The sequence below is a fragment of the Sphaeramia orbicularis genome, chromosome 22 (assembly GCF_902148855.1).
Source record: "Sphaeramia orbicularis chromosome 22, fSphaOr1.1, whole genome shotgun sequence".
Taxonomy (NCBI): Eukaryota; Metazoa; Chordata; class Actinopteri; order Kurtiformes; family Apogonidae; genus Sphaeramia; species Sphaeramia orbicularis.
The window spans coordinates 9,485,065-9,497,564 of record NC_043978.1 but is presented as its reverse complement, the minus strand read 5'-3'; the positions used below and the strand labels follow the sequence as shown (position 1 = coordinate 9,497,564).

Here is a 12,500-nt window from a genome sequence, read left to right as displayed (position 1 = left end):
CAATGTGGTCTAAAGTGGGCGGGACCAGTTTAAAGTGGGTGGAACCAGTGGAATAACAGGCATAATAACCTATATATTAGGCCTGTAACGGTACACAAAATTTTCAGTTCTGTACGTTTTCGGTTTTCAAAGTCACGGTTCGTTTTTTTTTCCGGTTCGGTACGGGAAGAAAGAAAACCCCTCAAAATGTCTTTAATGCATTTATGAATTTTTGAACATTCTTCCACAAATTTTTGGTGACAATAGAATATAGAAAAACAGGAATAATATAATTCTGCTGCTACAAATCAAATAGAAAATAAAATATTACTAAATGTATTTTAAACATTAGTATTGCACTTTTCCCTGAAAGGGAGTTTTGAACAAACAACAAAAATCTAATCACAGTTCTGTCAGTTCACATTCTGCAGAAAAATAACAAAAAAATTCCATATGAAGTGCAACATTAAGAAGAGGGTAAACTGGTATTCTGTTTAAACAAACTGAAGAGCAACACTGACAAATAAATTAACCTAATTATTTATTTTAGGACAGATAAACTGTTTAGGCCACTGTGTGTACGTGTGTGTGTGTGTACGTGTGTGTGTGTGTGTGTGTGTGTGTGTGTGTGTGTGTGTGCATGCGTGTGCACAGGGTGCAACCTGTCAAAAATACAGAGGGGTTTTTTGTTTTGTTTTTTTGTTGGAGGCGCACGGGGGGGGGGGGGGGGGGGGGGGGGGGGGCGGTATGTGGGGGTTCGGTCCATAACTAACGTAACTAACGCTGGCGTGAAACGAAAGTGAAACTTTACATCCTTTCAACTCCTTTACAACTTCCAACTCCAGATTCTATTCCTCTATTATACAGCGTGTGTGTGTGTGTGTGTGTGAGAGAGAGAGAGAGAGAGAGAAAGAGAGACACAGACAGACAGACAGACAGACAGACAGACAGACAGACAGAGCTAGTGTCAGTGTTTCAGAACTACCGTAGTTCACGGGCAGCAAACAACGTTCGTCTTCTCTTTCCTCGTTGTGGTCTTTCACCTGAACCCGTACTGATCCAAACTGGACTGTAATGATGCTGGAGGGTCTTCAGTCTCTTCCCTTCAGGTTCACGTCATATTTGTTGTTTTTTTTAACCTTATGGAAGCAGCTTTTTCATATTTGGGTCATTGTGCGCTAGTTCCATATGTCCGTGTGGAACTTGCGCGGATTTAAAGTTCCTCATCGAACGACGTCTTCCGTTCCTATTTCTTTTTCTCATCATACTGTGCCGTTTCAGTGCAGCTGTGTACCAAACCGAACTGGTGCGTACCGAAACGGTTCGGTTTGGTACGTGTACCGTTACAGGCCTAATATATATATTAATCTAAATATAATAACCTTTAATTGTAATCCACAGTTTTTGCTTTGTTTTTATGTGAAAGTCAAATTACTTCATGAAAATCTGAATAATCTAAACAATCATGTAAAGTCTGAAATATGTTTTTCCTTTAACACTGAATTCCACCAGTATTGAACTGGTATCAGTCAACTAATTAGACCCCCCCCCCCCCCCCCACCCTTGTCCTCGTCCCAGTCAGACTCAGTTCAGTTCTAAACAGAAAACCCAAAATGGAAAAATCTGACGACTGTTGTGTCGGAGTTTCCTCAAATTCAGTTGAAAAAAGCTGTGAAAACTCTGCTCCTGACCGACTGGAATTTTACACATGGGATACATTTCTGTTTGGTTTGTCGTGGGATTCTGTTTGTTGAAAATGTGCTTTTGTGCAGCTTGAAAATATTGGGGTTTTTTTATATTTTTAATTGCACTTGTAAATAACCTTTGAAATCTGGAGGGTTTTTGGGAACCATCGCTCACTATTTAAAACCATGTGTTTATGTGGATGTTTTTTACTATATGAAAATAAATAAATAAGTTTTTCACTAATTTTATGTCTCATCTTATTATTAACAGTTTTCAGATCACAGTGGGTCAATAAATACACAAAACATTAATAAGAGGCAGAATATGGTTAAAACTGCACTTATTTTTCTTTACAAATGTCAGGTTTCTTATATTTGTTCAGGTTTGTCACATTTTATTGTGACAGGATTTGAAAAAGTAAATATTCTTATAATTTATTTGTACTTTGTTTACATTAAACCCAGGACTACATTTGTAGTTGTCATTATTCAGAGGTTTTTATTTTACTTCTATCACATGCAGTCGTATGTCGCCCCTGAACACATTTGACTCGTCATATTTTTAATCTAATTCTTGCACTTCTGAAACTCAACCTTTAGACCAAATTGGACCATTTTTGGGCCGGTTTTGGCCCGCGGACCTTATGTTTGACCCCCTGTTCTAAACTTTTCCTGATCAACAAAATATCTAAATACAACCTGTTTGTTCCTTTTATTCTATTATTTGTGAATGTGTTTTTCTGATCATATATTTTAGTAAAGAAAGTGTATGTTTCTTCATTGAGTCAGAAATTAACGGATGTAAATCATAATTCAATTCAAACATGAAATAGAATTTAGTTTTTTTGTTTTGGTCTGTGTTCCCCAGCTCTGCCGTCTTATATACGATCACATTTTTAATCTGTTTTTTCATTTTTGACAGGTTTCACTCTCATCTTGGCTGCTGTATTGATGCTAAACTCCCTCTTATTGGTCGATAATCGGACCTTATTTGATCTGATCTTTGTCATTTTTGACCTTTTTTCTTCACTCTATCCAGGTTTTTATGCCTAAATATGACGGAACCCAGAACCACGACGTTCTACAGACATCTTTTGGACAAATGTACAATAAACTGAAGGTGAAAATGTGAGATTCCATTTGAAGAAAACTTTATAAAATCCATTCCTTTACTCAGGTTTATAGTGAATAAAGGTCTGAACAGGTTCCGTTACACATGTCTAATAAACAGGAGATGATCTGTCCATCATAAACCTACTGGACTGTTATTTACACGCCTCCAACCGACTGGAAAATCACATTTTACTTTAAACATTACAGTTTATTATTGCACTTTACTGATTAATTATTCAAAGTTTTATCCAGTTCTGTTTTTACTTGTAATTTATTTTGTATAGTGTGTGTTTGCTCTTGAGTCTTTTTTTTTTTTTTTTTTTTAATTATTTTATTCTATTTTTACTGTCATTGTTTCAAATTCCTGTCTGTCCATCTATCTTTAATTTTCTTTCATTTTGCTACTTATTTATGTTCATTTTTTGTCCATTTTCTGATGTAATTTGTTCAGTTTTTCTTCATTTGTCTCATATTTCATTACTTTCACTGCTTATTTTTTCTTTACTCATTTTGATGTGCATGTTTGTCCATTTTTTTTACTTAATTTATTCACTTCGTTAATTATCCATCTGTCTGTCTGTCTGTCATTATTCTGTCCTTTTTGTTCAGTGCACTTCTTATTTATGTTTATTCTTAGTTTTATGTCCATTTTCGCTAATTTCATTAATTTTTCTGATTTATTTATTTTTACTGATGCTTATATTTGTCCATTTTGTTGTTTTGTTTTTGTTTTCTTTACGTATTTTGTTTCGTATATTTGTGATTTATACTAATTTTTTTCATTATTTATTTATCAAGTTGACATTTTTTTCCCTTTCTTGTCAATTTGTTAATTATGTTTATTATTTAGGTTTTGTTGCTTATTTACGGTGACATTTGTTCATTTTCTTGCCTATTTTGTTGAGTTTTTACTATTATTATCTATCTATTCTGCTCTTTTCTCTGGTTTATTGGGTCTTTCTCACATTACTTGTATTTGGTTTTATTGCATTTTTTAATATAGTCTATCTATCTATCTATCTATCTATCTATCTATCTATCTATCTATCTATCTATCTATCTATCTATCTATCTATCTATCTATCTCAACAAAACTAAGGGAGGAAAAATCACTTCATGCGACTAAAAACTTGGGAAGTTTTCTTCAAATTTGCCATTTTCATAAATATTTCATTGAATATTTTCATGAACCATATTCTGCTCTTTACAAATTAAATGAAGGGATGAAGCTGGACTCCTCTTCAGGTCAGAAAAAGACAAATAACAACAACAGGAATGAAGAAAAAAAAAAAACATGTATCTCCTTCTGTCCTCAAGTCTTTAAAAGTTCCCGTCACAACCACAGGCAAAAAGCAACTATTGAGAGAAAAACGCTGCACATGTGGAAACTCCATCCCATAGAAAAGAAAAGCAGATGGATATTTGACCAACTGGATCTGAGCGAACACCATCAGTTGAGTTCAGTCCAGTTCACGCCACTGAAACTTTTCACCCAAACATCCTAAAACTGTTTCTTACATCTTTTACAACTATTTCATCCATTAACATCATCATCAAACTGATTGAATCGTCTTAAAAATGCTCCGATAAAGACAAAGGAAACACCCGCCTCAAATCCAACACAACAGACACACAAAAAAACACACACTACCAGCAACATCACTACTGCTACTGCTACTGCTATTGGACGGACGTTACCATGGTGACGAGGTATGCTGCTGGCCGGCCAGGTGAAGGGTCTTGGGCCGGGCGGCGGAGCAGCTGCCCGCATTAGCCGGCCGCTCCCAGTAGGGGTCACTGCGAAACACACAGAGAAACGTCAAGAGCTTCTTAAACGGCGACGGAAACACACAACGAGCAGGAGGAGGAGGAAGATGAGGAGGAGGAGGAGGTGAAAACCAGAGAGATGGAGATGAAGGATGGAGAAGAGGAAATGGAAGGAAAGAAAAGCACAATGAAAGAAAATGTCATCAGATATGTTCCAAAAACATAAAAATAAACTCTGAAAAGTAGATTTACACAAACAGATGATGAACTATTGGGCATTTCTAACTCAGTGGACGAAAACTAAAAAGTTATTGCATCATCCTTGACAATAACCCTTAAATAATCAGAGAAACCCAACGATTGAACCTGGTATGTTAATGTGAAATCGTCAAAAACAATTTTAAAAAAAACTACAAACTTTTACTTTAACCCATAATAAAAATCTCCAAAACACAAAATACTAAACATTAGGTGATAATTCTGCTGGTGAAGAGGAGGAGGAGGAGGAAGGGGTGATGGAGACCAGAGAGATGAAGGATGGAGAAGAGGAAATGGAAGCAAAAAAAAAACAAAACAAAACAAAACACAATGAAAGAAAATGTCATCAGATACATATCCCAAAAACATAAAAATAAACACTGAAAAATAGATTTACACAAACAGATGATGAACTATTGGAACAAAAACTAAAACACATTGTATCATCTTTGACAAAAATAAATAAATAAATAAATAAATAAATAAAATAAAGATAAATAATCAGAGAAACCCAACAGTTGAAACTGGTATGTTAATGTGAAACGGTCAAAAACAAACAAACAAACAAACAAAAAAACTCACAATCTTTTACTTTAACCCATGAAAAAAATCTCCAAAACACAAACTACTGAACATCAGGTGATATTTCTGCTGGTGAGAAGGAGGAGGAGGAGGAGGAGGAAGAAGAAGAAGAGGCGATGAAGACCAGAGAGATGAAGGATGGAGAAGAGGAAATGGAAGCAAAAAAAAAAAAAAAACACAATGAAAGAAAATGTCATCAGATACAAGTCCCAAAAACATAAAAATAAACTCTGAAAAGTAGATTTACAAACAGATGATGAACTATTGGGCATTTCAAACTCAGTGGACGAAAAGTAAAACATATCGCACCATCGTTGACAAAACCTCCCCATAAATAATCAGAGAAACCCAACAGTTGAACCTGGTATGTTAATGTGAGACGGTCAAAAACCACAAACTTTTACTTTAACTCACGATGAAAATCTCCTAAACACTGAACATCAGGTGATGATTCTGCAAGTGAGAAGAAGGTGGAGGAGGTGGAGGAGGAGGAAGAGGTGATGAAGACCAGTAAGATGAAGGATGGAGAAGAGGGAATAGAAGCAAAGAAAAACACAATGAAATAAAATGTCATCAGATATGTCCCAAAATCATACAAATAAACTCTGAAAAGTACATTTACACAAACAGATGATGAACTATTGGGCATTTCTAACTCAGTGAACAAAAACTAAAAAGATATTGCATCATCCTTGACAAAAACCCATAAATAATCAGAGAAACCCAACGGTTGAACCTGGTATGTTAACGTGAAACAGTCAAAAACAAACAAAAACCACAAACTTTTACTTTAACCCATGACTAAAGTTTCAAAGACACAAAATACTGAACATCAGGTGATGATTCTGCAGGTGAGAAGGAGATAAGTACAAATACTTCACTCAAGTACCTCTACTTATGCCAAAGTGTTTCCATTTCTTCTCTGTTTTTAAGCACAAGTATCTGGACTCCTGACATTTTCAACAGGCTTTAGTTTTAATGCATTTGAGGTGAAATATCGAGGATTTTTGCTTCGTGTCACTGTGTATTTTCAGGTTTTAATGTAAATAAAGAATAAAACACAGAGATCATGATAAACTGGTGAATCCATCTGTGAGTGTTATACATGACAAATGTAACAGGATGGAAAAAATGGACAAAATGAAACAGACAAAATGAGACAAAAGATGAAAAAGAAGGTGATCTAAAAGAAAAAAAAGATGAAAAAGAAATAAAACAAAGTGAGATGAAAAGGATGTAAAAGACAAAATTTAAACATAAGACAAAAATTAGACACAAAATGTGTAAAAAGAAAGGATGTAAAACTGTAAAAATGAAGATGAAAACAACATAAAAGACAAATTTAGATAAGAGAAAAAAGATAAAATGAAAATGACATAAAAGATGAAACAGGATAAAAACAAACAGAAAAGACAAAAAGATAAAAGATGAAACTAAATGAAATGTGTGTAAAATGTCACAAAAATCAGCAAGAAAAAAGAAGAAACGGGGAAAAAAGACAAAACAAGATAAGAATGATGTCAAAGCTTAAAGTTGAATACACTGTAAAAAATGTCAGACTTTTATCAGTCTTTTAACAGAATCTGAAGCAGAACGTGCACTTTTACTACAGTAAAAGTACCTGTCGTTGCGACATTTACATCTTATTGATCAGAACCTGAAGCTCCACATTTTAACCCGTACAAACCCAGAGCTACTTTTATGTCAGATCCCAAATGAAACCTTCTCTATATTTAACCTTCAGTGATTTATCACCATTTATTCTAATATTATCCTCTGTATTTTTTTATTTTTTCAGTGTAAATCCTGTATTTTCTGTATTTAATTCACTGATCATGTCGATATTCATTAAAGCTCAAATTAAAGTTGATGGTTATTCTATCAGAAACAGATCAAACTGAATAAACAGTGTCTTTTTCAGTCCAATCTGTCATTAACTGAACATAAACCCAGTGTGTCCATCCACTGGCATTGATCCAACTCCATGGGTTTTACTGTGGAATCAATGTTTTTTTTTTTTGTTTTTGTTTTTTAATCCATTTTGTTTATTTTACTAATTACTTTGACTGTTTGTGTGCATTTTGTTGCTTATTTTCTCCATGTCATTTATTATTTTTTAGATTTTCTTATTTGTTTTTGTTCACTTCGTTTATTATTTTATTCATTTTTGCTCATTTTGTTGAACTTTTGAATTTAATTTTAATTCGTGGCTTATTTTGTTCATGTTACTTATTATTTTGTTCATTTTTCCATAAATCTTTGTTCATTTTATCCATTATTTTGGTTGTTTTTGTTCATTTTGCTGATTATTTCATTCTTTTCTACTTAATTTTAGTCTATATTTTGCTTCTTTTTTCACGCTCTTTATTATTCTGTACATTTCTTGTAATTATTTTTTGTTCATTTTATTTGATCTATACATAAACCCAGTGTGTCCATCCGCTGTCATCGATCCAACTCCATGGGTTTTACTGGGGAATCAATGTTGGAGAAGATAATGGTGTTTCCACGTCTGTTTGGTTTATTTGGAGCTTTTGAACTCGATGTACAATAAGACAGAGGTAATAGAACATCCACATACTATACACACATCATTATGTGGACACAAATATATATAAATATATTATATATACACCTCTAGTAGACCAAAAGGGAGTGAGCAGAAGTCGACCTTATTTACTCTGATCCCCAGTTTGACTTTTACATTGTTTGGATGCATTTGTATCAGAGAAAGTAGTCATAAACATGCATTAGTAAATAATGTCAATGATTAGAGTAAGAAATAAAAAAAAACTAAACAAAACACACTCAAAAGAAGAAGAAAAACTAGAAAAGCACTCGGAAAGTGCAGACCTCCGCTAAAGTAGATCACCCCACCCCACACCCCCAATCACCACCAAAATGTAATCATTTGTTCCTTGTGCCAGTATCAACATTTCCTGAAAATTTCAGCAAACTCTGTCCATAACTTTTTGAGTTATCTTGCTAACAGACAAACAAACAAACAAACAAAACCCAATAAAAACATAACCTCCTTAACTAGAAAACATCAAATGACCTTCAAAGTCCTTCATTTCTTTAGCGTTTTAAGATCTTTTCCTTCTATTTGGATTTAAACGGCTGGATATTAGAACACTGCTGTAGTAGAGTCCCCAAACTGTTCCACAGAACACACACACACACACACACACACACACACAGGTGGTCCTCACCACCTTGACCTTCTGTGCATCATAGACATGGACTCAATCCAAGAGCTTTAAAAGGTTAGAATTTAGGAAAAACTATGAGTCTGATCTAAATAACGGTGAGTACAGAGCCTCTGAACGTCCACATCTGATGACCAGGACGTATGTACTGACAGGACTACTGGATGAGCAGGTATTAGACAGATCCATCCATCTGTGGTTCGGGTTAAAAGTGGATGTACTGACAGGACTAGAGGATGACCAGGTATTAGACAGATCCATCTGTCTGTAGTTCTGGTTAAAGGTGGATGTACTGACAGGACTAGTGGATGACCAGGTATTAGACAGATCCATCTGTCTGTAGTTCTGGTTAAAGGTGGATGTACTGACAGGACTAGTGGATGACCAGGTATTAGACAGATCCATCTGTCTGTGGTTCTGGTTAAAGGTGGATGTACTGACAGGATTAGTGGATGACCAGGTATTAGACAGATCCATCCGTCTGTGGTTCTGAATAAAGGTGGATGCACTGACAGGACTAGTGGATGACCAGGTATTAGACAGATCCATCCGTCTGTGGTTCTGACTAAAGGTGGATGTACTGACAGGACTACTGGATGACCAGGTATTAGACAGATCCATCCATCTGTGGTTCGGGTTAAAAGTGGATGTACTGACAGGACTAGAGGATGACCAGGTATTAGACAGATCCATCTGTCTGTAGTTCTGGTTAAAGGTGGATGTACTGACAGGACTAGTGGATGACCAGGTATTAGACAGATCCATCTGTCTGTGGTTCTGGTTAAAGGTGGATGTACTGACAGGATTAGTGGATGACCAGGTATTAGACAGATCCATCCGTCTGTGGTTCTGGTTAAAGGTGGATGTACTGACAGGATTAGTGGATGACCAGGTATTAGACAGATCCATCCATCTGTGGTTCTGGTTAAAGGTGGATGTACTGACAGGATTAGTGGATGACCAGGTATTAGACAGATCCATCCGTCTGTGGTTCTGGTTAAAGGTGGATGTACTGACAGGACTAGAGGATGACCAGGTATTAGACAGATCCATCCGTCTGTGGTTCTGGTTAAAGGTGGATGTTGAAGGGTTAAGGCTGAAAACTTTCCTTTGTCATTCCTGCTGTAAATATCTCCTCCTGTTTGGTGGATTTCATAGACGTACCTGCCACGGCAGCTCCTGCCTTTAGAAAATCCACCCCCAAAAAACAGTCAAATAAACAGAGGCGGGGTCGGGTTGAGGCTTTTTGAAGAGCTAAACGCCGCCGACTGGGACTCGACAGGCAGGCGAAGTGACACCGAGTCAAATACGAAATACAAAGCAGCCCCAAAGTGACTGTCTATGCACAGTGAATTATATGAATTTTACACACCCACCAAAGACAGCCTGTCAAAACCCATGCCGGAATGGATTTTTCATACGGAGAGAGGGAGCGAGGGAGCGCCGAGGAGAAGAAAAGAGGGAAAAATAAGAGGTAGGAAGAGGGCGAGAGACACCGACACACACAGGGAGGAGGAGGAGAGCGAGGGGAGGCAGTGAAGCGGCGCTGACTTGCAGGAGAACATTAGCTGCACTGTGTAGCGCACCATAAAACCATTGACATTGTCGGTCTTGCTTTGTGGACGAGTATTATTGTAAAACACAGTTTTCTGAGGCGAGCCGGCCGCTATTGTTCTTGTCAGAGGGTGAAGCGAGGGCAGCGGCGGCATAACTTATTTCAGCTTTAAAGCCACGACACGAGCGCACAGTTGGTTTCAAATTAAAGCTGCACAGATGTACGTCCACATATTGTATTACTTTTAGATTTGATCTCTTGATGCATGACTAGGAAACATACCGCTGCTGTCGGAGGAAAAAAAAAACAAAAAAACTAGAGATGAAAAAGAGCAGGTTTGTTGTGTCTGAAGGGGGGGGTACTTTACTGATTACAAACGGTGCGTTCAGGGACATCGAGTCTGAGTCCATGTGGAAACGACCGCATCAAAGTCACCAGGACAAACGGATCCATGGGGTTCGAACTGGGCTCTAAAGAGGAACGGACCGACCACTGGAGGTTCTAGAACAGGGTTGGCAAACATGTGGACCGTGGATCAAATCCAGCCCACCAAAGGTTCAAATCTGACCCACCAAAGGTTCTGACATAGACCCACCAAAGGTTCCAATCCCGCCCACCAAAGGTTCTGACATAGCCCACCAAAGGTTCCAATCCCACCCACCAAAGGTTCCAATTCAGCCCACCAAAACTTCCAATCCAGCCCCCCAAAGGTTCAAATCCTGCCCCCCAAAGGTTCAAATCTGACCCACCAAATGTTTCAATCCTGCCCACCAAAAGTTCCAATCCTGCCCACCAAAGGTTCCAATCCCACCCACCAAAAGTTCCAATCCGGCCCCCCAAAGGTTCCAATCCCGCCCCCCAAAGGTTCCAATCCGTCCACCAAAGGTTCCAATCCCACCCACCGAAGGTTCCAATCCCACCCACCGAAGGTTCCAATCCAGCCCCCCAAAGGTTCCAATCCCACCCACCAAAGGTTCCAATCCCGCCCACCGAAGGTTCCAATCCCACCCACCAAAGGTTCCAATCCAGCCCCCCAAAGGTTCTAATCCCACCCACTGAGGGTTCCAATCCCACCCACCAAAGGTTCCAATCCAGCCCCCGAAAGGTTCCAATCCCGCCCACCAAAGGTTCCAATCCCACCCACCAATGGTTCCAATCCCGCCCACCAAAAGTTCCAATCCGGCCCCCCAAATGTTCAAATCCGGCCCCTCAAAGGTTCAAATCTGACCCACAAAAGGTTCCACATCTGCCCACCAAAGGTTCCAATCCGACCCCCCAAAGGTTCCAATCCGGCCCCCCAAAGGTTCAAATCTGACCCACAAAAGGTTCCAATCCAGCCCACCAAAGGTTCCAATCATAAAGTTGAATCAATCAATCTTAAGCTACGTTTACATTCGGTTCTAGTGTCCCTGACAGACCCATTTGCCCAAAATGCAGTGCACCATGGGATTTTGACCTTTTTTTCCCTCCATGTTCCAGTTTTGTTCCATAAACGGTGCACTGGGTTTGGTCCAAACTGGTCTGTCATGGACACCAGGACCAGAATGTAAATGTAGCTTTAATAATCAGTCCCGTCATCCAAACCCTCATCCATACTGCGTACACACGCCTCAGTACTAACGTACTCAAGACCCAAATTCGTTGCCAACTCTTTTAAGAATCAATTTGGATGGATTTAATCAATTCGTTGTTGCAGCTCTAATCAATAACAAACAACATGACAGCGACTGTAAACATAAACCCATAAAACGGATCCAAAGTAAAAACACAAACAAACAATAACTTCTGAATTCACTGTTTTCAATTTTACAGCAAATACTGATCCAATGTAATAAAGTACAAATGTATAGACTTTATTCTGTGACAGATTTAACCCGTTCATGTCCCATATGATCTAAGACCGTGGGTAGAATGGTCTGGATTTGGGTCCCACTCAGACCCGGGTCTGTCTGTGGTGGGTCTGTCCGTTTATACATGGCACATATGGGGTTAATTCTGCTGTCGGTGCACCTGAACCACAGCGATGACCAACACCTTCAATGGAAGCTCACTGCTGCTAATGTGCTAATGCTAACTGCTAAAGCTAGGTGCTGTGTGTAATAGGGTGGGTTTAATACAACGCTAACATTTCCCGACAGGGTTAATTAAAGTGAGTTTGGATTTGAAGCTGTTTTATGATGATTGACAAAAACTCCAGTAGAAAACACATCATGTTTCAGAAATCAAACAAGTTTAAGACAAATCCAGTGTTTTATCAGTTAATCAGGTTCATCACGTCTTAAAAATGGACAAATCATGTGACTCAAGTCTATCATCATCATTTTTACAGAAAAAAAAAAAAAACAGGTTATG

At 38.0% G+C, this 12,500-nt stretch overlaps 1 protein-coding gene across 1 annotated transcript in view; it reads right to left on the bottom strand.

The window, feature by feature from the left end:
• The window catches only part of LOC115413915 (neuronal PAS domain-containing protein 3-like), a 212,861-nt gene that overhangs the window by 106,744 nt on the left and 93,617 nt on the right, over positions 1-12,500 (bottom strand). The window contains exon 2 of the mRNA XM_030127058.1: positions 4,476-4,574. Coding sequence (XP_029982918.1) covers positions 4,476-4,574 — 99 coding nt within the window. The remainder of the gene's footprint in view (positions 1-4,475; positions 4,575-12,500) is intronic.